The sequence below is a fragment of the Pyxicephalus adspersus genome, chromosome 5, assembly GCF_032062135.1.
Source record: "Pyxicephalus adspersus chromosome 5, UCB_Pads_2.0, whole genome shotgun sequence".
NCBI classification, from domain to species: Eukaryota; Metazoa; Chordata; class Amphibia; order Anura; family Pyxicephalidae; genus Pyxicephalus; species Pyxicephalus adspersus.
In genome coordinates this window covers 138,787,913-138,811,890 of record NC_092862.1, presented here as the reverse complement: position 1 = coordinate 138,811,890, position 23,978 = coordinate 138,787,913, and the positions used below count along the sequence as shown (strand labels likewise).

At 38.9% G+C, this 23,978-nt stretch overlaps 1 protein-coding gene across 2 annotated transcripts in view; it reads left to right on the top strand.

Annotated features, from left to right (window-relative positions):
- The first annotated feature begins 3,779 nt into the window (after positions 1–3,779).
- SLC25A13 (solute carrier family 25 member 13) overlaps positions 3,780–23,978 on the top strand; it is a 105,847-nt gene continuing 85,648 nt past the window's right edge. For both annotated transcript variants that reach the window (XM_072412916.1, XM_072412917.1), the window contains exons 1-2: positions 3,780–3,865; positions 23,010–23,063. In XM_072412916.1, coding sequence (XP_072269017.1) covers positions 3,854–3,865; positions 23,010–23,063 — 66 coding nt within the window. In that variant the 5' untranslated portion in view covers positions 3,780–3,853. The remainder of the gene's footprint in view (positions 3,866–23,009; positions 23,064–23,978) is intronic.

Genomic DNA, 23,978 nt, shown 5'->3' with positions numbered 1-23,978 from the left:
ACCCTTGCACTATATAAAACATCTAAAAACTTTTGGCTTAAAATAAAAACACACTTATTGAGTCCACAAGGCAAAAATAAATGTGTTTCTTAGAATTGAAAAGGAACTGAGGATCAGTGTAATTATTTAGTATAGAAATAAGTCAGTATTTGAAAAAAGTAAGTCAAATGGCAAACTGTAGCAAGCTTAAATCCCAATAAAATAACCCTTTGCTGTTCCTCTTAGCGGCAACTTCTGACTCTCTTTTTTTGACATTCCCTGGTGGGAATCATTTACTGCCATTGAAACACATGGGGATGTTTGATTGACTTTTTTATAAATACAGCCCGTTGTGTTTAGGTTTAAAATGAATAGAAAGGGATTTGATCATCTGTGAAAATAGGAGTTTCTGAAAATGTTTTTTTTGCTCTCTGTACTTTCCTATCCTGGTGACAACCATACTATCTGCTGTTGTATGGGTGTCATAGGGACAAGAAATAGGGAAAATCTTCTGAGTAGGATTATAGACAAAAATAAAAAGTTTACAAAAGTTTTTTTCCCCAAACTGTTTGATACTGATCTAAACTGTTAGGGTGACTTTCAAAGTGACAGTGGAGCGAGTGGAGTCAAAATGACAGCCTGCTCCCGCAATTGGAGACAGTCAGGGCAACAGAGAACCAGGAGGGAATACCAACTTTAGGAACAGAATTTAATATTGTATAGCACACAGCCTCAGCTGCCATTTACAAGTGACCGAAAAGCCAGAGGAGAGGAGAAGCAGAATGCAGCAAGAAAAAGAAGAATCCAACGTACTCTTTATATACTGCCTATAACTCTGCTATAAACGAATTAAATATTTTCCTATAGGCTCCAGTATTAATTACATTGCAAAAACTTAAATAGACTCAAACGGTTTTAACACGTGGTAATACTCATTCTAAGTCATGGTCATGTGACTCCTAATGTCTTATTCATCTCCTTGCTGACATCATCACACACATCATTATAGTATTCCTGTACTGATGGGAGTGCCTGCCCATTCCTAACTTATCTATGAGTCAGTGTCCTGGAACAAACAGCAAAGTTTGAAATCCCTGTCCTGAATAGATACTTGGAAGTTGGCAGTAAGTCATAAAAGTGGATAATGAGAATGCTGTGCAGAATCTACACCAGGGATGTCAAACTCTGGCCCACAAGGTCATTTTGTTTGGCCCCCCCGAGGTTTTGGGAAAATGAATGGCTTCTGGCCCGCCTGCCCGCCAATGCCTTCTGCAGCGAGTGATGCCACTACCACAACTTATGGCATCACTCGCATCCACAGAGTTCTATAGACGCAATGTCAGGAACTGCAGTCCCGGCATCACTCGCGTCTCGCGTCTATGGAACAGCTGTCTGCTTATGCCGCTCTGCATTGGGCAGTTCCATAGATGCAAGTAATGATGGGAATTAAAATCCCAACATCACTTGTCTTCTGTTTCTCTTCTGAGACCGGTCGCTATTCCTAGCTCACAGCAGGAGAAATAAAATTACTCAGATCTGCAGGAAACAAAACATAAAGTACAAGGTAATCATATGTGTGAAATGTGTGAAACCATCAAAAAGAGATGTTACTCTTTTCTGTCTCTTTTGTAAATAACTTTCTTTTTCTTTTCTTACAAGAGTTTTGAAGATATCATATATGAGCACATAATTTATACATGTGTAACATTCATTTCATTATTTGGTATCAATTAATTATTAACATTCATGCCATCTTTATTCAAATCTATTCAAGAACTGTAGCTAGGGGCCAATTAGTGCTTACATTGCATTGCCAAGTATTTTCTTGTTCCAGATTGCAATAACTATTGCAATAAATGTTAAGCAATAACTCTTTGTTTCCATATAAAAATGTTGGTTTTTAATCTGAAGGAATTACTTCATATTTTCTAAATAAATTTCAGGTTTGGTCTGAGTTTTTAATTTCGGCCCTCTGTGTATTTGAGTTTGACACCCTTGGTCTACACATTCAGAATAGGAACAGATACCGAGAATTACACCCAGTGTACAGGACAAGAGAAGTGGTACTGTGCAGAGTCCATAAATACAGAATAAGAACAAACACCCAGAATTACATCCAGGGTACAGGACAAGAGAAGTGGTACTGTGCAGGGCCCAGGCATACAGAATAAGAACAGATACCAAGAATTATACCCAGTGTACAGGACAAAAGAAGCAGTACTGTTCAGAGTCTGGACATACAGAAAAAAACAGATACTGAGAATTACACCCTGGGTAAAGGACAAGAGAAGTGGTGGTGTGCAGAGCCATACATACAGTCACGTGCAGAGTCCATACATGGAGGGCCTACTTCTTAAAAAAATAAAAAAGCGCTGCTCAGGGGAGTCACCACCACCCCTATTTCTTCCCTAAAAGTATGATGCCTCCCTGCACAGATGTGGGTCTGGCCGGCAATTTCTAGTATGAAAAAAATAAAAAGTTACATATATATAGTTATATTACATACATTGTCATCCTATAAACACTAACGAGAACAGCAAAATACACATTCACTGTGTTTTACTCATAAACATACAAAGAATTTTTTGTAAAATTAGAGGTCACTGGTAACTATCCAGGGAAGGGCCAGGTCAGGTGTTTAGTTAATGAGAGGAATCTGAAGAAATTTGTATGTGGCATTGGTTAAGAGGGATGAAAACACAAAGGGCACTATTATAAAAATCGGGAATCAGACATTCCCTGGTGGGAATCTTCTAGTTTCATGTGTTTCAATAGCAGGGAATGTTTGGGGGAATGTCAGATTCCCTGTTTTGTAAATAGAGACAAAAGTTGACGTGACTAGATATGTTTCAACATAAAATGATGGCTACTAGGAGAACTGAGCTCTGAATGTTATGAAATTAATTAAGGTGGAATTAAACTTTTGCCTTGAAAATGAGTGATCAGGCCGGTCTTTAGTCCTTTCTGGATAAAAAATTTACCTGCCTGATCGCCACCTTCATTTGTCTAAAAATGCAAAGCACCCGGCTTCCCCCGCGGCTACTGGAACCTGAATAAATTCCTGCGGCCTGGCCATTCAAGATGGACCAATACCAGACTCCAGAAAGAAAATCAGATGAAGATGGCAGTGCACCAGACAGGCAGGGACTTCGCCTGTCAATAAAGGACCTGCCTGGTTGCAATTTTTTGGGTTTGGTTCTGGTTTAAAGGTGGGATGCAAAGTGCACTATAACACTTTTGCATATATATATATATATATATATATATATGTATATATATATAGTGAGGTTAGAAGTCAGGAAGTCATTAGTAGGTCAAAATAAAATATATATATATCTATAAATAAATAAATATATATATATATATATATATATATATATAGATAGATATTTATTTATGTATGTATGAAAAAGGACATCATTGAACTCAAGTTAAAATGCAAACAGGAACCATGGCTTTTGTTGCTATAGCAACTAATGTAAAAGTGTAATGATTTATTGGTAACAGGTTCTCTTTATTCTCTGGGAGCTTGTCTGCAGCTCCTTATCACAGAGTGCAGTTTCTAGGACACCATAGAAGCTCATTCAATGTAGATTACTATTTTAATGATTACTATAATATAGATTACAATGTGTACATTTGGGCCTCTCTCTCTTTCCTCACACACCACATAGACAGGTGAGTGACGTCACACCCCTCCCTCTACACTTCTCCTCTACACGCCGGCGAAGGACGCGAGGTCACGTGACAAGCCGGAGAGGCGGGAAGCCTCTCTCGACCAACCAGCGGCTGCCGTTCTGGTGTTGGGGGGCGGGGTGGCTGTCACGTGTGGTGGAAGTGTCTGAGGGGAAGTGTGTGTGAGTTTTTGTACAGCATGGCTGCCAAGGTATGTACACAGTAAAGGGGGACACAGGGGGCTGCAAATGTGCTGGGGGGCAATTCTAAGAGGTAGCACGGGTGCAGGGGAAGACATAGAACCGAAAGCCCTTCGTAGGTCACCCTGACAACGTTGTTTTGGGTGACAGAGCTGGTGACCCTGGGCCTGTCCTTGTGTGTAGATTCAATGTAGGGGTACACAGAAGAACTGGAGGGTCTTCCATGGTGATTAGGGTGCAGGCCTGGGATCTTCTTCACCTAATGTCATCTTTATACCAGTGAGCTGTCATAGCTGAAGGCTGGTAGACACAGTGCTGGGTAATGGAATCTGCAGGGGAGGTGGTTGCCTATGGCAACCAAGTGGAATACAGAACCTCTCCTACTTACCAAAACAGACCGATTGTCTTAGAAACTGTTGATTTATAAAACTGCATATAAATGTGTATTGTGTGTACATACCTCCTTAGGGAAGATGGAGGATTAAAATACCTTTATAGCTGTGTCATCACCTGCCCGGCCTTGCTGCTAACTAAAATACAGGTTGCTTTATTTCCATTTTTTTAAAGCTGAACTCCGATGGTAATTCATGACCCTTGCTGTGGGTCCAGTTCCCCTCTGCAAGCATCAGCTGCTTGTTTTACCTAAGGGATCGTGAATAAGGTAAAATATTTGCCCCCCTTAGGCACCCAGCGTTCTCCTTGGTTGCTGACTTACCATCAGCATCCTCCCATACAAAGCTGCGACCAATCAGGGGCATCGGAAGGAGGCTTTTATGAGGACCGGTCGTGCAAAGAGAAGGAAGTCTGCTAGAATAAGGTAAGTATGTTGCTGTATTCATCATTGCCAAGGTGAAATAAGCAGGTAAGGCCACGTGCAATATTTGTCATTAGAAAACAATTTATGAATAGTCTTGATTATTTTGAACAATCGTATAGTGCAGGATTCTGTACATGCTGTAACGATACGATGGTTCAAATATAATCCATCAATTATGTACACCACTAGATGCGATCGTTTGAATGCTGCAGGAAGTGATGTGTACCGGAGAAAGTGTACCACGATCCACGACACTATTGTACATTTAATAGGTAGCAAATGATCGGCACCTTAAACTGATCCGCCAGGGCGGTCATTCGTTTCCAGCGACGTTCATCGGAGTCGTGCACTTTTTTTGTTAACGATTATCGAGCAATCGTTCGTTAATCATTTGTTTCCAGCGACAATTATTGCACGCGTGTAATAATAGATACCACTATGTAATGAAATTAAGTCCATACAGGATGTCTATAATCTACAAGCAGACCTGGATGTACTTTTTTTGGGGCAGCCAAGTGGCAAATGACATTTAATATAGATAAATGTAAAATTATGCACTTGGGAGATAACAACATGCATGCTTCATACTGTCTAGGGGGAATACATTTGGGGAAGTCAGAAATGGAAAACGATCTGGGGGTTCTGGTAGAACATAGACATAATAACAGCATGCAATGCCAAGCTGCAATATCTAAAGCTAGTAAAGTACTTTCTTGTATTAAAGAGGAATAGACTGCAGAGATGGAGACATCCTGCCCCTGTACAAAGCATTGGTCAGATCACATCTGGAATATGCAGTCCAGTTTTGGGCACCAGTTCACAACAAGGACATTGTTGAATTGGAGAGAGTGCAGAGAAGGGCAACTAAACTAATAAAAGGAATGGAGGAGCTCCGCTATGAGGAGAGATTAGCTGAACTGAGTCTATTCTGCCCTGAGAAGAGACGTATAAGGGGGGGATATGATCACCCTGTATAAATATATTAATGGTCCATATAGAGAACTCTCTTCCCCAATATTCACTTTGAGATATTTACAAAGAACAAGGGGACACTCGTTGTGTCTGGAGGAAAAGAAGTTTAATCTTCAGGTAAGGAAGGCATTCTTTACTGTAAGGTCTGTGAAAATATGGAATTGGCTCCCTCTGGAAGAAGTTTTAGCAACTACTATAGATTGCTTTAAGAAAAAGCTGGATGATTTCTAGAAGCACAGAATATAACTGGCTATTAGGGCTTTAAAGTAAAGATAACAGAGATTGGTGATCCAGGGAACATTTAATTGCCTCATGGAACCAGAAAAGAATTTTTTCCCCTGTTGGAGCAAATTGTACCAGGGTTTTATTTTGCCTTCCTCTGGGCCATCTATGTCTACTAGGGTTTTATATTTGGGATATGTTTATTTCCCTACTGGGTGCACTTGCTGGACCTATGTATTTTTTAAACCTGACCTACTATGTAATTATGTGTACATAGCCGGCCATTGGGAAGAATTTCACCCTTACAGATAGCCAAAAATATCATTGGTGTCACTTACACTGACCTGAGAGGCTCAAATTGCTTAAGGAACTCCGGGCAACCATGGTTGATAAATGCTGCCTTAAGGGCACACACATAGCAATAGTAACATATGGAGTATTTTAGGCCCAGCTCTGTTTAATGTGTCACTAGAGGTTTATTTAAAGCTCATGTCTGCGAATGTAAAAACTTTGCCTTATATCTATCCTCTGCTCAAACGTGTCATGCATTTTGTTTTTCAATTTCTCTGCTTGAAAAGGTCAGAAATTAATTGTATTCCAGTGTTCTGAACCCCCAGTTCTCTTTAACTGGGCAAACCACCTGACACTTTTTGGTAACCACCCCACTGTTTTTGGTTGGTTGCTGAAAAGTTGGGTTACAATACAGGGGCCACCACCCGCCTACTGCTTCTTCCTACCCAATTTATAAAATTTCTGGGGAGAATACTGTATTCCTTTTTTGATATCAGTATTTCTCGCAGTAGATCTCTACATGGTGCCTTGAGCCATGTCTAAGCAGTGGAACATCATAATTTCCTACATTGTGTTGGGATTGCATGTCCCACTATTCATCCTGCGTGGAACCTTACATGTACTAATATTTTGTCCCGCAGTTACCAGTTAGAAAAACGTAAAGCGTTTCACCAGGAGGAAGAAGGACCCGGCCATTGATAAAGAATCATGGAGTAGAAGCAGGCATAGGGCAGGTGATGTGATGTTAAAAGCCTTACCCTGATCTCCAACGTTACTACACACTGATGTAAATGCGTCCGTTTTTAAACTAAGGGAATTGACACTAGGAAAATAGCTGACGGGTGGGTACAGGAGAAAGCCCTCATAATGATATGAGACCACAGTACTTTGTCTTGGTCAAGTTTAGAGAAGCATACTACGGGGAGTGTTAAAAAGAGTCTTTCTCTTTTTTTATTTGCAATACCCTATAGGTGTCTTATAGCTCTTATCAGTGCAAAAAAATGAAAGAAAGGAGAGTCAGGGTTTTTCTGGCAAATAAACATATATTGTGTGTATTATATTCCACATCATATAAGACACATGGATTTTGGTAGTATGCAAGTAAACAGAAATAGTAGGTCAGTCCCAAAATTGTTAAACTAAGATTTAGGACCTTATTTCTAGACATAGGTAACCCTGAGTACAAATACAGTAACGTCTTGTATCCTGACATGTTTCACTTTTCTGCTTCCTCAGGGGATCAGTTTTTAGATGGTGTGACAAATTTTTAGCCAGGGATTGCAAAATGATGATTGTCAAAATATGAGAAACAGTTTTCACAAAAAATGAGGTTTTACTTAGCTGAATATCTTAATATCAGAATATCGTGTACTTATCAGTGCTCATGTAGAGTCTTGATTTTGGCTGAAGATAAGCTGCATTCCATATCTTAATAATGTGACCCACCATTCAGTTTCACTTGTGTAAAAACTATTATCAAAGATCATCACTGATTCCATTTCCTTTTTTTTTTTTTAAAGGTGGCTATGTTTGTTTTTTTTGCGGTCTTATGGCCTGTGTATTGAAGCCACTACCATATGTGCACCTAAAGCTAAAAGTTATGCAGGTTACAACAACGTTAAATCAATAAAGTCAGGCTGGATGAATCAAACCCCAATGCAATGTTGCCTGCTGACTGATAATTTTAATATAGCGGAAATGAAGTCATTTTGTGTGGGTGAGTCTTTGTCATATGTGAAATATGGTCATCATATTTTCATCTTAGAGCACTTCGCACAGTCACCCCCCTCCAATGATGCCATTCACGCTTTCTCTCCTGGAGCATTTTCATCCAGTCTTCTTCCAAATCTTTGGTCTATTGATTGGTTGAGCCAGGACGAGGTAACTGTGCACATGCAGAGTTGCTTCCTCCTGTGGCAGAGATCACTGCACATGCATGTGCATCTCATTGTACACACAAAAAAGAACTTCTGACAGGCAGGTATGAGCGTTTGACAAAATAAATAACATTCCTTTGTCATACAAAAGCCTACCTGTCAGCATATTGTGTTACATTTGACATTTGTTCTGCTGCTGTATGTACAACTTTGAGTTTGAAGGATGGTTTAGTGACGTTAATATTTTGTAGAACTTCTTCAGATTGGGTGTTGTCAGGGTCTTATTTCGGTATATTCCCCCATTAGGGAGTTATCCCTTACTTTCTGTGAGACCTGTGACACCCTATGGGGGCAATAGGAGTCACCAGGACAAGGCGGTAAAGTCAGGCAGTGGGGGTAACTTTTCCAAACCTGGACACAAAATCTGTTACCTCTTTCTACTTTTAAACATTTTGAAAAACTTACCAGGTTGTCCTTTTACATGTGATAGTAGAACCCTAATTACAATTCCAGGATTTTATAATGCTGTTGTGGAAAAGTTGTTAAAATAGCCACGTGTCGCAATCTCCTACCTAGTGTGAGCATTCAAAATCTTTTAAATATACTCACTCATAAAGACTATGACGTCTAAAATAGGTTGTGTAACCGTATTGTAGCACGTGGACAGCTTTGGCTTTTTTTTTAGGTTGGTCATTGCATTACTTAGTTGTTGGAGATTTACTGCACTGGACTGTGCAATGTGAGGTAAACAATTTTTACAATTTGTATCCTGTCAAACATGCCCTTGGACTAGATTGTTGTTGGTAGGTCTAAAAGACAGCATACACGCAGGCTGGAATGTGTATGATCACCTTTAGAAACTGGTTGAGCCGCGAAGTTTGTTGGCAAATATGTTGCTACCTATTGCTCTGGAATAAATTAAATTGGGATGACTGAGGGCCTGGTTAGAGGCAGTGCCTTGGAGGCAGACCTGACCTCAGCTCCATAACAAAACTTGTTCAATATACCAAAAGAAATGGCTCCACACATTTATAAATGGTTGGATGGCAGCCTGGTGTGGCTGGCCCATGGATGCCCATTTCTTCTCTGCTGTTAAAATGCAGGCTGACCCAAAAACACTCCCAACAACATTGACTTTCCTCATCCACCACATGTGTGAATGCAACTAATGGCCTTTTCTGCTGCCTATGAAGGTCACTTACCTAGTTTTTATGAAACCAAAGGAATCCTGAGTAGGCACCACCTTGCAAATGAAGTTGAGATAAGCGTTTTAGTGACCGACTGCATATTTTATTGGTTGAAATGTGAGAGCAAGCATCATAATTTGAGGAATGCTGTAAAAATCTGAAAACCGTTGATTAGTCCTGCTGTTTTTTTTTTGTTTTTTTTTTCTTCAAAGTTTTTATTGAAATTTTCAAATAAAGTAAACAACATTACACAACAAAATTGCATAGATTATTGTTTGTTTTATAGCTGTAGGAAGTAATTTGTGTATAGCAAGAACGACTGCTTCCTGGTGAATGACTGCTTACTTTACTGTTCCCAACATGGTGTGGGGAGCCCAAAATAAAAGCAAATGCTGAAAATGCTAATAGATAGTGTTCAGTTTATTTAAACTGGGTTGGGAAGAAGCTATAGGTGGATGGCGGTCCTTGTATTGTGACCCAACTCTTCATTAACCACAAAAATACAGCGGGGTGGTTACTGAAAAGTACTGGGTGGTGTGCCCAGCTAAAAGAGGCTGGGGAGAACACTGGCCTTTGTTGGATGTTCATTCCTATCTGGCTAAAAATTTGTCAGAAATTTAAAACATTGGTCCTGGATAAGGCTTCAATCTGCAAAGCTGAGATGTCAAGCGCTGTACAAAAAATGTTGGACCCTTATTGATGAGGAATATTGTTTTATTGGTGAAATCTATGCCTCTAATAATTTAGGCTGTTATAAAAGCCAGAGGAGGTTCAACAAAGTACTGGTGGAAGCGAGAGTGGAATGTTTTGGGTTGGTTCAACATTTTTTCCTCATTGTTGGGTGATTCCAGATTATTTTTTTCTTTCCTACTTGGTCTAAAGAAAACCTGTGCTATTACAACAACAAAATGAAACAGTGGAATGAACATCCTCCAAGAATAGCGATTTCCTAATTTTTTTGGTCAAGTGTTTCTAAAACTGGAGATCCCAAATTATTATTTGCTACAGGATGCACCAGGAAATCTTTCCAAATTGAACCAAATATTTACCCTACAAATTGTCTCCACTAATGAGGACAAAAATGGAGTGCACTAAAGAAGGGTATATTGTATGGCTTAGGGTTTGTGGATGACTGAGCTTGTTAGATCTTCCATTCCACACCCATGGCATCAATTTGAAGTTGGTCCCCCTTTTACAAGTTTTGCAGCCCCTATTTAGCCAAAAGAGTCTTTGTGTGAGGTCAGATGATGTTGGATAATAAGATCTGGTTAGAATTCAGCATTCTGTTTCATTCCAGAGGTGTTCATATAGCTGAGATTCACACCAAACTCACGTCTTTTCCTGCAGCCATGCTGTAAGAGAAAAGGGCCTTTTTGAAACTATTTCAACAAAGCTAGGAGTGAAAAAAATATCTGCACTGTACCATGTATAATACCCAAACTGGAAACATCAGAACTCAATAATTTTGCATAGTGTCCTAATACATTTTGCCACATATTAGGTGTTCTAATGTTTCTGTCTTGCCTAATAACCCTTGTCAGGAACACATCTGCTTGTATACAATGGTGTTTGTTTGTTGGAGCGAAGGTTCAGATATCTATGTGTTGTCTAGATTTATCTTGTAAAATATGTGTATGCTTACTGACTTTTTTTGTGCTGTTTAACCATATGATTTACTCAAAATCTCATTTGTAGGAGCAGTGCATTTTAAACCATTTCGGCAGTATACTAAAAAAGTGAATCTAAGAAATGTAGATGTTGACATTTATTTCTTCTCTATGTAAGGCTGGGTACACACGTGCAGTATTTGTTGTTGGAATGGATCTTTCTGATCCTTTCCATCAACAAGACTGAACAATGCACGAATGAGCGCTGTACATACAGCACCGTTCTGTTCTATGGAGAACGGTTAATATGATCGGCCAGGATGGATCCATGAACGACGAGCACTGTACACGTCAGATTCTCTTCCTAAGGGCTATTATTGGACGAGAATCATCTGACATGTGTACCTACATAGTACATCTGTGAAATTCTGTACATATATGATCTATTTTTATCAGGCAATGATTATAAATACACATACATACTGTCAATTATTTAAAAAAAAACACTCGGTCTTAATCTACTTTAACTTGTCAAGGAAGAAACTTTCACTTACTTAAGGTGCGTACACACTTCCAATTTTTATCGTTCCAATCGAACGACGAACGATCGATTGGGCAAAAAATCGTTCGTAAAAAAGTAACCAACGACGCCAACGAACGAGGAAAATTGTTGGAAACGAACGACCGGACCGGCGGATCGGATTGGGTGACGATCGTTGAACATCGTTCGTGTGTACGGTCGTTCGTTGATCGTCCATGTTCAGAGCATGCGTGATGAACGAACGTCCGTTCACTTTCCGGTCATGCACATAGTTCCTCTATCGCTTAAACGATCGTATCTATTGTGTGTACAATATCTACGAACGATCGTGTCGTTACCTCTCTGTGCAGGATCGGTGCTATACGATCGTTCATATATATCGTGCAGGAACGTTCGTCGTTCGTTTTCCGACGATAATAATTGGAAGTGTGTACGTAGCTTTACTCTGCTTCCATATCTTTGCTTTCCTTTATCTGGATTTGTATGGCCAGAGACAGGTGTAGCTATTTTCATGTCTGCCCCAGACTGCATTGCCTGTCATTCAGATAATGTTGTTTACATATACCTCCAATCAGCCTGGTTTATGACTTCTGGCCTCTGACTTTGACATTAAGCAGATAAGCCGCAAAGTGGCCATGTTTTCCTGAGGCTGTCAGGGCTACTGACTTCCATCTGACTCGTCAGCTGTCTGAACGGCAGTCCACTTCCTTGAGATCATGATTATGTTATATCAGGATAATCAGAATTTGTCTGAAATTATTGCAGTGTAACAGATCCCAGTAAGGCTCTGGTTTGTGTCCATGGAACAATTATGCAGCAGGTTAAATCATTGTTTTGTAATTTGATTTGCCTGACTTTGTATGTGAGTGCTGCTGTTTGTTATTTCTGGCAAGTTTACTTATTTATGAACTTGTGCTGATTAAGACAGACAATGCGCACAGTTGACATTTTATTTATTGCTATGTGTTTATTTAAACATATTACCAAATTATGTCATTATGGCAAAGGCCGGCATGGTTTATCTGTTTGGAGCATTATTGTGAATGGTATAACTCTGAATAAGAGTGAATGGTACTCTTGGAATACAAATGGAGGATAAATTGCTAAATTATATTTCTAAGGAGTGTCAGTCAGGTTTTCTCAATTCTGGGAAGACCAGACTGATCTTTTCATTAAAAGTCCTGTGTCTTCCTGTATTCCTGAAATGATCTCTGTTTTGGAGTCTTCTAAGGACAAGAACAAGCCAATCATTGCAAAGTTATACATAATGAACTGTATAGATGCATTGTTATGTCTGGAAGGGCAATATCCAGAAATACAGGGAGACAAAAAAGTTAATTCTTCTTCTGATGACTCACTGAGACAGTTTTTGCAGTTTGATAACTTGCAGACATACAAAATAAGTGATAACCCTGCCTCTTAGTTGAATGATAGCTTCTTGTTAAAGTATTCAGGTGGCCATAGTACAGGTCAGTTGGGTATGTATGCCGATAATTCCCAACCAGGGTTCCTCCAGAGCAGTGGTCACCAACTGGTGTCCACAGAAAAATCTGGACATTATTTGCAATTTTTATGTTTTATTAATAATAAAACAAAAATAATTTTCTAATAAATTTTTATATTTTGAATGACCATTTTGTTCTTTATATTGCACTAAATTCATGAACTGTACTAAAGACAGAAAAACAAGGGAGGCGTTGTTGTATGAGGCAACCATTGCCATACGCTTCAGTATTGTTTCCACCATTACAACAGTCACCTCACTCCACCAATACCAATTCTCATGCCATTGTTTTATTTTATTTATTTCTCAGATGCTCTTTTAGGTAAGTATAACTGTGTATTTTCTTTACCTGTTATATTTAATGGTATCAAGTAGTTTGACTATGATAATTATCATTTCTTGTTGGTCTTAGATTTAAATGAAATATACCCATAATGAGTGGGAAAAAGCAAATAAATATTTTGCATTTCTTTAGTAATACCAAAGATAATGCAACTATGATAATAGTAACAATTGTAATACTTCCCTTAACTGTGAGCTGATCAATGAATCAGAACCTGCACAGTTGTCGTCAGCCACCATTAGGAAGATCATTATTTTACAAATGTGTTTATCTTTAAAAAAAAAAAAATTATTATTCAGAGTCCACGGGATTTAAAATGATGAATTTAGTGGTCCATGAGGTCCGAAAGATTGGCAACCTCTGCTCCATGAGTGCATTTAGTGCATCTCAGATCAGTTACCACTGACACCAGTTATCTGGTGACATTCATCCCACTGGCAAACAATGTAAGTGGCACTCATCCTATTAACCACCAGGTACCATGTTTATGTACCATGAATTTGGCATATTTAATAGCATTGGCAGGGGTTCCCTGAGACCTGAAAGTTATTTCAAGGGTTCTACCATGTTAATAAGGCTGAGAACTGATACATGTTTTTTAAGTGAACAAGTAGCTTTCCTATTACTGACCTCACAGGTTCTCTATTAATATTGCCTTGGCAGTAAGTCATGTGACCAAATGCTAAACTAACACCAATTCTACCTGCATGTTTGCAGGCTTAGTTGGATGAGATAACATGACTAATTGCAAGGAAGCATAAAGCAAGGCTTTCATTTTTCATTCATCTTTTTTATTAACACTGTTTAAATGTAGTTTTTTTCTTGTTCATTTGGTTTAAGAGCTATATATGTATGTTTGCATGTGTAATTTGAGAAAGGTGATTACCGTAATGGGTTCATGCCTCCTGCAGGTCATAAAACTTGACCTCTGTGTAACTTGTTCTATAGTTAGTGTTGGAGCTCGTGGCTGCAGAGCTGAGAATCACGTGAACTACACATGGCTTCTTTTTTTTCCTTTCAGTTACCTGTACAGAGTCATGTTTGCTGAAGAATATAGGCACATGGCCAAGATTAGTAAATGATTTCAAGGTGGAAAGGACATGAAAGATGGGGTTGTTCTAGGTCTTAGGAATATTTGGAATTTGCTTTTGTTCTGTACTACCAGCGGCAGTAAAGAAAAAGTTTGCAAAAATACAGCCAAAACCTATCCACTGCTTCAAATGTAAATAATAAAAGTAAACCTTGCCTACCCGTCTTCTTCTGTCTATTAAAACACTCACTACTCACCCACCAATCCATTTACCCCCTCCTATTGTATGCTGCTTCCCCACCTCTTAGATTGTAAGCTCTTCCGGGCAGGGTCCTTTTCTCCTCCTTTGTCATTTTCTGCGTGACTGCAACCCCTATTTCATGTACAGCGCCGCGTAATATGTTGGCACTATATAAATACTGTATATTAATAATTTATTATAACAGCATGATATTATCTAAGGTGCTGGTAACATGGCTACTGAATCCATATTATGCTTCGAGTAACAGATGTGATGTGAACTTTTTACACCACATAATGCAATGTGTTAAAAGTAAGTCAAAAAATAAATTTGTAGGCATCTATCGCCAACATCAATCTAAAGATAACTTATTGCCTGTGGGTACTCATGAAAAATGAAGTAACTAAGATCTGAACTCATTGGATGACAGTGAATCTGTTGAATTATTATTTTTATTTATATACAGTATTTATATAGCACAGACATATTACGCAGCGCTGTACACAGTCAATAGTCATGTCCCTAGCTGTCCCTCAAAAGTGTTCACAATCTAATGTCCTATCATCGTCATATGTCTTTATCACGGTCTAAGGACAATTCATTGGGGGGAAGCCAATTAGCCTAACTGCATGTTTTTGGGATGTGTGAGGAAACCCACACAAACACAGGGAGAACCTGCAAACTCCATGCAGATATTGTCCTGGCCGGGATTACCTGGGACCTAGCACTGCAAAGGCCAGAGTGCTAACCACTGGGCCACTGTGCTGCTCCGTGAATCCAAATAAAAGTCAGAAAACTGGCATCATTCAACCTTTAATATGCTGGATAGCAACATTGACTGAGCCCCTTTAAATCCTTGCAATTTGTTACCTTAAAACCTATTTTTTTTTTCATTTTGTCCTTTTACAATGCTGAATGCCCCAGAAAAAAAAATTACCCATGTAGTTCACTAGGAAAAATAGATTGCAGCATTTTTTTTTCATAAAAGCCTTCTTAAAATACATTCTGCATCTTTATACTTCCATGGTTTCACAGAAAAAGCAATTTTACTCTAGTTTTAAGTCCATTAGCTTTATGAGAAGTAAAATACTTACACCCCCTACCTGCAAAGCTGCAAGTGGCTCTGGATATCAGATTGATCCAGATTTAAGGCTTCTGCAAGCTTTCCAACCCCCTGAATTTCAAGTGTCAAGACTTTCTTTACCATACCCCCAAGGAGCCTTCAATGGTTTGGTAATTGAAACCCTTTATGTCTGGGGGGTAAGTGGCTTCTACTGAAGGATTAACCATGCCAACTTTTTCAATATTTTCTCTCCTCATGTTTACCGTTTAACAGATTAATGTGCAGAGATGGAAGCTAAGACACATTTTGATTCTCATCTTTAGCATTTAAAGGGCTGATAAAACATTCTTTTATATATAAAAGAGGTTTTGATATCTTTTATGGATAAACATTGTCAGAAAAAGATTCAGAAAATAAACATGATGTTTGTAGTTGAAGTTCTAAGCTAGGGTTTGATAAAATCACAATGCTGTGATTATTTCTGTTTCCAGTGTTGGGTATGTGCACATAAGAGGTCTTTATCTGGCCCTGGTAAGTTTGCATCGCTTATGTTTTTTGCCTCTCCCAAGGGATAGGGAAACTACAAATAAGCAAATAGTTTGCTTTTAACCACCTGAGCGTTACACTGATTTCTAGATTTCTGTTCCAAAAGCGTCACAGGTTTTCATGAAATTTTTTTTTTTAAATTGTAGACCTGTAACTTACAGAAATATGTCCGAATAGGGTTCTAGTAGATATCATGAATATAAACCAGGTAAGTGGGGATTTTAGTGTAGGCGAAAAAATACGGGCTTAACCAAAAGAGCAAAAATATTTAGTGCGAGAAATTACGGGCTTAGCGGTTAGGGGGTTAAATAAACTTGCTGTTTTTTATGAGACACACTACTTGTCAACACAAGAAGCCGAGCGCTAGGGTTGCGTACACACGTGCATTTATTGCCATCGGAAAGGATCTTTTACAGTCCTTTCCAACAACAAAAGACTGCTCGATGCATGAAAGAGCGCTGTACATACGGCTGCGTTCTTCTCTATGTGGGGGACAGAGCCGCACTCTGCTGCGTTCTCTCCACTTCATGCCAGATTCTCGTCTATCAGCCCTGAGGCGATTATCAGACGAGAATCATATGTGTACGTACCCTAAGACGGGGTAGTTGCAGCTTTGTACGTAAAGCCTGCAGATGCAAGGACAGTGCCCAACCCAGGATTTTTTTTAACCAGGTGGGAGGAACTTTAAGGCGGGCGGCAGACCTTGTATTGTGACCCAGCTTATCAGTAACTACCCAAAAACAGCCGGGTGGGTAATGAAAAGTGCCGGGTGGTGCGCCCAGCTAAATGGGGCTGGGGAGAACACTGAAGGCGATATTGTTGAGGCCTAATTCACATGCGTGTTGCATTTAACACTTATGAATTCACTTGCATTGGTGTAGTGAAGGAGCCAATTTAGTATACGGTATTTAATTTTAGCATCTCACAGTAATGCATTACAGTATTTTCAACTAGAGCACACATTGGTGCTGCACATTGGGGGGAACTGCAGTTCATTATGTATTTATAAAGTGCCAACATATTACACTGCACTGTAAAATAAATAGGAGTTGCATATGACAGACAGAAACAAAAAATGACACAGAACAAGCCGTCCAAAGGAGCTTACAATCTAAGAGGTGGGGGGAGCAAGCACACAATGGGAGGGGAGATATGGAATGGTGGGTGATGAGTGAGTGTTTAAGAGACAGAAGAAGTCATGTAGACGAGTTTGAAAAGATGGATTTTTAGGGCTCTTTATGTGCAGAAGATAGGAGCCAGCTGAAAAGGGTGAGGAAAACCATTACAGATAATTGGGGTGGAAAAGTCTTCTAGTCTGCAAAATTTACTTCCTACCAACCATGATCTGCCTGCATTGTATAGCCTGGTGATAAGTGGCATGTTGATGTACACAGTTGGCCAGTGGTGTGTGTGTGTGTGTGTGTGTGTGTGTGTGTGTAGCTAAATTTGCACACATCTACGTTTGAATTATATTAGAACCCATTTTTAAATAGCTTTCATTTACAGGCTGACAGGACATGAAACAGATGTTCGAGTATTGCTCCTAGGACTAGAGTTGCTATTTGTTTTCCCTTCGCAAACCTGTTTTTTTTTGTTTTTTTTGTTTTTTTTTAGCAAAGAATTTTGTTCAGGGTTAGATGGGGTACAAACTGTCTTGTTATATACATTTTTTTGCAGATTTATTTGCAGACCTGCAAACTTTGATGCAGATTTCTACCTGCTTTGTTTCTCATAATGCACAGACAGGCATTTCAGGAATGATTTAAAAAAGCTAATAAGAGTGAGTTTCTGCCTGTTAGTTCTTATACAAGGCTTTGTATGCCTATTCACTCCTGTAGATGGCTAACTTAACAAGGTGGACATTAAGGTCTAAGAGTTCAGAATGCCAGGTTCTTTGCAGGTTTTTTTAAACCTTTGCATTGACTTTTGGAAAAAAAATAGGCCAATCACCTGGGCAGGAAATTATATTTAGTGGTGTTTCTGTAAATAAAGTGTTAAAAAATGCTCCCAGGAAATCTTTGCTAAGTCTGAGAGGTTGTAACTTCTTTTGGCATAATTTAGAAAAATATTTGAAAATATTAAATTGAAAACCTAAAATGAATATTTATTTATATAATATATTTAGATGATTAGAACTCCTAAGAGACAGGTACAATAAAAAGACAGCATGGTGGCTCAGAGGTTAGCATGTTGGCCTTTGCAGCACTAGGTCCCAGGTTAGAATGTCAGCCAGGACACTATCTGCATGGAGTTTGCAAGTTCTCCCCATGTTTGCGTGGTGTTTCCTCCAGGTACTCATTCCAAAAACATGCAGTCAGGTAAATTGGCTTCCCCCCAAAATTACCCTTAGACTGTTTTTAAGAGATGACTGGGGTAGGGACATTGGATTGTGAGACTCTTTGAGGGACAGTTAGTGTCATGCCTGTTGTGCGTTATATGTGTAATAATAATAATAGAATAAGCAGAATCATTGGAACAGCTTGGAGATTATAGCAAGACTTTGGGTGCTGTCAGCAGAGGTAAATTCTTTTTTTAAGGCTTTTCAGGGATATAAGACTCGATCATCTCATAAACACAAATTGCCATGTTTGCAACAGACATATATGGCAGTGCAGGATGATGATCTGAAATGATGCTTTCAAGCTACAGGAAATAAAAGAAGCATATTATATAAAATTTCTCAGTTATTTTAAAAAGTTAAAAATAGAAAAAAAAAAACCTGGCTACACAATTTTACCAAAAATTTGTAGATACCTGATTATTGCACTAAGACTATGGCCAATATATGTGGACATTCCTGCAAAATACAAAATGAAAGCGGAACTTAATTAAAATAAATTTTGTTCCGCGGAAATAAGAAATTAAAGCGTAAATAAAAAAATCACGCTTACCTTTAATCCTGCAGATCCCTTGATAACACTGGTCCTTTCCACAATCTGGTCCCGCATCGTCCTGGAATTCCTCTTCGGCCAGGCGCAGAGGAAGCGCCGGGCGCTGCCATCTTCTTGATTGCGACGACGATCAAGACATAGAGGGGCGGTGCTGCACTTAAAGTAAAAATGTTTTTTTTTTTATTATTTATTTAGAAGGGTGGTCTACCCTTCTATCTAATGTAAAAATGTTGACTTTAGGTATGCTTTAAATGCTGCAGCATACAAAGACATTTTAAATGATTGCCAACTTGTCAGAAAGAAGTAAGATTACAAAGACTCTTCTTTTTTTGTGCATAACTGTCCTTGTGCAAAAAGCCAGCACAATAAAAACACATTGTAGTGTCGAGGACCTTGTGTGGCCTACAAAGTCCTGACCTCAACCCTACTGAACATTGTCAGGATACATTTATATATATATATTTGTTTTGGAATTAATTGCAATGAATTTTAATTCTGGGCCTGGTCTTCTGACTATCAAATGATTATTCCAGCAGTATTGCATTTGGTCTCCTGACAGCTGGTCTTTCCCCATTAATGAATTTCCATGCCTTGAATTTGCACTGTGGACATACAATAGTGATATAAATTCTCCTAAAATCTGCTAGTATTAGCACTTGGAGTGAGTAGAATTTCAAACTGAAGGTTTTTTTTTTGGGGTATTGCCTGGGCACAATTACCACTTCTAGATATTTCCTTAAATATCCTTTTACTTAGCTACTTTGGCAAGTTTTTACTTTTTGGTTTAAATTTCATGTTTATTCTCTTGGTGGCACACTGACAACTTTACCTAGTCATGGGTTTGAGATCCTGGGATATCTTGATTTGCCAGGCTGAAGTTATTTTATCCCATACATCTGCCAGGTTTGCAGAGAATGTATTTCAAACTCGGTGTTCAACCCAGAATTGTTTTTCAAAGCTGGGTGGAAAGAAATTGTATGCAGGTGGCTTCCCCTGTATTGTGGCCCAACTCTTCTGTAACCTTTCAAATACAGCCGGGGTTACTAAAAAGTGCCTGGTGGTGTTCCCAGCTAAAAAAGGGACGGGAAAATACTGAAACTACATACATGGGTCACACAAACCTATACCAGTAACAACTGTAAATACTGCAGCTTTCATAAGCTCTCAGACCTCTCCATGTGCCTACAGTTTTCATTTGAAGCAGCTTAGGAGCCCTGAAACCCAAGGCACTCCAATTTGCAGCTCTCAATGTCCATCTAGGAAGTAGGCTCCCTATACTGTCTTGTTGGTTGGTAAGGCTGGCTTTCACATTGCTGGCCCAATACTCTTCCAATACTCTTCCATGTGTTATGTTGCAACATGACTTGAATATGTTTTTTTTAACAAAAGAGGTAATCACAAAGCACTTTTGGGCAGAGCTGCAGGTGATATTTTTCTTCATGTGAGGCCATTCATTAAATCTAAGCATTACGTTAAGAGGCTGAGATAGTTGGGAGAGACTTTTAGTTGTACCTCTGCTTCCCCTTTAAGTTCCTTTTGAGAGAGGTTTGCAGAAATAAATGCATCCATTAAATAAATATTATTTTCCATATCTCAGGTATTTGTTTACCATAGAATTTTGTTATATGACATTCTTCACAGCTCTTTACTCTCGCAGTTACACTTACAGCAATTTCTAAAAGTGTGTCAGAAATAAGTATTTTTGCATAGGAATGTTGGATAATGTCACTTTTGAGTGATTTTGATTTGAAGCCTGCTTGAAACAATTTTCCAGCTATAGCTGTAGCCTGGGCGACGATGTTGGCGCGGCAGAATGGTTTTCTGTAAATTTCGCCTCGCTCGATTGTTAACATCTCAAAATGAATGATTGCAGTGGAAAGGAAATTTGTGTGAGATATCGGTAATCACAGAGCAGCACATTAAAACTGTTGCCACTCAATGCGTGCAAATAGATTCGACATAGGCCGCTTCAGTTAAGAGCTCATTAATCAGTCATTTCCTATGTGTGCTACTGAACTTTTACACTTTTGTAAAGGACCAAATAGATTCGCTTTTAGGTATTAATATATATGTACTGAGCTACATTAAACCATATGTTTTTACTCATAGAATGTTAACATCCGAGGAATATTTATTATCTTTGTCTAGTGTTTTTTCCAGTGTTTCCCAACCAGGGTTCATACAGAGTTTTCTAGTGGTTTCTTGAGCAAGTTGTACCTTTCTGGTCACACCAACAATCTTTTTGGTTTTGTCTTGAGGTGACATTCTTCCCAATGGCCAGCAATGTAAGAGAAATGTTTCCCACTAACCACCACACCAATATACTGATGATACTGTGATCTGTAGATATAGTAATTATAGAAGGGGTTCCTTGGAGACCTGAAAGTCATTTCAAGGGTTTCCTATGTTAGAAAGGTTGAAAAACACTCTAACGGGACTTTCCCTTCCTAGCCAGTTGTTTACTTTTTATCCTTTTATGATCAAATCATAAAGCTTTTGGTAGTGCAGACAGTGACTGGTTAGTCACCACTTAGCGTTATTTCTTTTAAATTTGGCCTTCTGGCCCTGCTTTAAGGCTACATATATATGTCGGATGATTGTCTCCTGAGACAAGCATCTGTGTGAACAGTGGCGCTTCGATGTCTTTCAAGAAACCTTCAGGACTGTTATGTATTTCTGCGGATGGTAACCCAGCGGGGTGCCTCTTGTTCCTTCTTCCTCCTATACTCTTCATAAAACAGAATAAATATTTTGTGTACAGTTCTCGTTTGTTCATCTGTCACTGGAAATTATCATAAAAGATTGTTTGCTGCAGTAGGTCTCTTCCATGTGTATGTAGCCTAAGGCTAATAGTAGACCAATTAAGAGGCCTGATAGGTAGAAGAGTGTAGCTATGTTAGAAGACATGGATTTCTCATCGGATTCTGTGGACCTGATTTATGAAAGCTCAACAAGGCTGGAGGGAATAAACTTTCATCAGTGAAGCTGAATGATCCAGCAAACCTGGAATGGATTTCTTAAGTCATTTGCTATTTGTTAGCAACTGTTTTCAATCCTGCACCAGATCCATTCCAGGTTTGCTGGAGCACCCAGGTTCACTGATGAAAGTGTATCCTCTCCAGCCTTGGAGAGCTTTCATAAATCAGGCCCAATGTTTGAGTAACCCGGTACCCTATTCAAACCTGTGCTGCCATCATAACCAGGATAATTAATTGCATTTGAATCTTTCACATCAATTTAGACAAAGTCAGTTTATTCTCTTCACATGATAATCAAACTACATAAAATTATCTGGAATGAAAATGTAGAACTTCTAAATTTGGTGCCTTTTTTTGGTGCTATCGAAATCCTTATTCTAGATCAATGTTCTCAGCCAAGGTTCCTCCAACGTTGTGGATGTAGTAATTTTAGAAGGGGTTCCCTGAAGACCTGAAAGGTATTTTAGGAGCTCCCCCATGTTATAAAGATCGAGAAAGGCTTTTATTTTTTTATTTTTTTTTTAGGATGTTTGTTCAAAGTATTTAAAGGACTGGATCATTGATTGTTTGTACACTTGCAGCATTAGGCTATGTACACACGTCAGATCATTTCTGCCTGACAATCACCTTAGGGCTGATATCGGATGAGAATCTGGCGTGTGTACATCGCTGGTCGTTCGTCGTTTATGGATCTGTCCTGGCGGATTCATGGACCATGAGCGATTGTAACGGAAGTGAAGAGGAGGGAGCACAGCGGGGTGCCGCTCCGTCGTTCTCCCCCTTCCTCTCTCTATAGAGCAGAATGGTTCTGTATGTACAGCACTTGTTCATGCATCGTTCAGTCTTTTGTTGTTGGAAAGGATCGTGAAAGATACTTTCCAATGACAATTATTCAACCTGTGTATGCTGTGTTCGCCATCTTTTAAACTCTTCTAATAGATAGAATTGTGATTAGTGGAATAAAAATTTTTGAATTATTTGCGTATAAAATTGTCCTCCAGGAACTATTCTGATGTCTCTGTTCTAATGTTTTATTCTTTTACAGGTAGCGTTACCCAAGAGGGCTGATCCAGCTGAACTGAAAACTATATTTCTGAAGGTATGGTATTGATTTTAGTGCTGTTTGGGATTTATAAAATGCAGCTGTATACAACTGCGCAAGCTGTACTACAAATAAACCACAAGTTATATTCGGAATTCTTATTGAAACATATGGCCCTCATGGTCTGAAAGTTTATACAATGAGAAACATATGATACTTCTAAAGGTTAAATATACTCACCTCAACCGAACACTAGTAATGCTGAAAGCTATTGGAGCCAATTTATAAGGAGTGAAAAATTATTTTACTTTTGGTTTGCATCACCACCATCATATATAGCCAGTTCAGCCATAAAGTGTTACAATGAAGTAGGAAAAAAAACTAAGGCAATAGTCACTATCCTGGAGTAGTCAAAATTTGTATCTAGTTCAGATTGCAAGTGAAAAAAAAATTATGGAAAGCAAAAATGGATTAGATGTTCATTTAAAATAAGAGTTTGTTTTTACATGCCATTGGTTAGGTTGGTGGCAGGATTTCCTCAACTGTCTGCCCACAGACGGAGGCAGATGAACTAGAGCATATACAAAAACGGATTTCCTCCTGCCCTTCTAGAAATGTCTGTGCTACGTGCCAGGGTTTTTGTAAATCTTGCATGTATGAATCTATATATAAATATAATCATTGCTTTCATACACAGAACAAGGGTCCTTCTTTCCAGGATGCTGGAAAAAGACAGACAGGCAAAACTTTAAGCCCTTTTTTTGTTTTGATGCACGTAAAACCTGGAAGATTGAATAAGAAGGTCCAATTTTTGGGTGTATGATTAACTTGATAAAGTTAATGATAAAGTTGCTTTAATCATATCCCACATTTCAAGGTTAGAATAATGCAGCTATGGTTTAAGATGATTTAATCCTGCTGCTCTCTGGACATATTCTGGCAGAACCAGAATCACTTACCCTTTGGGTTGGA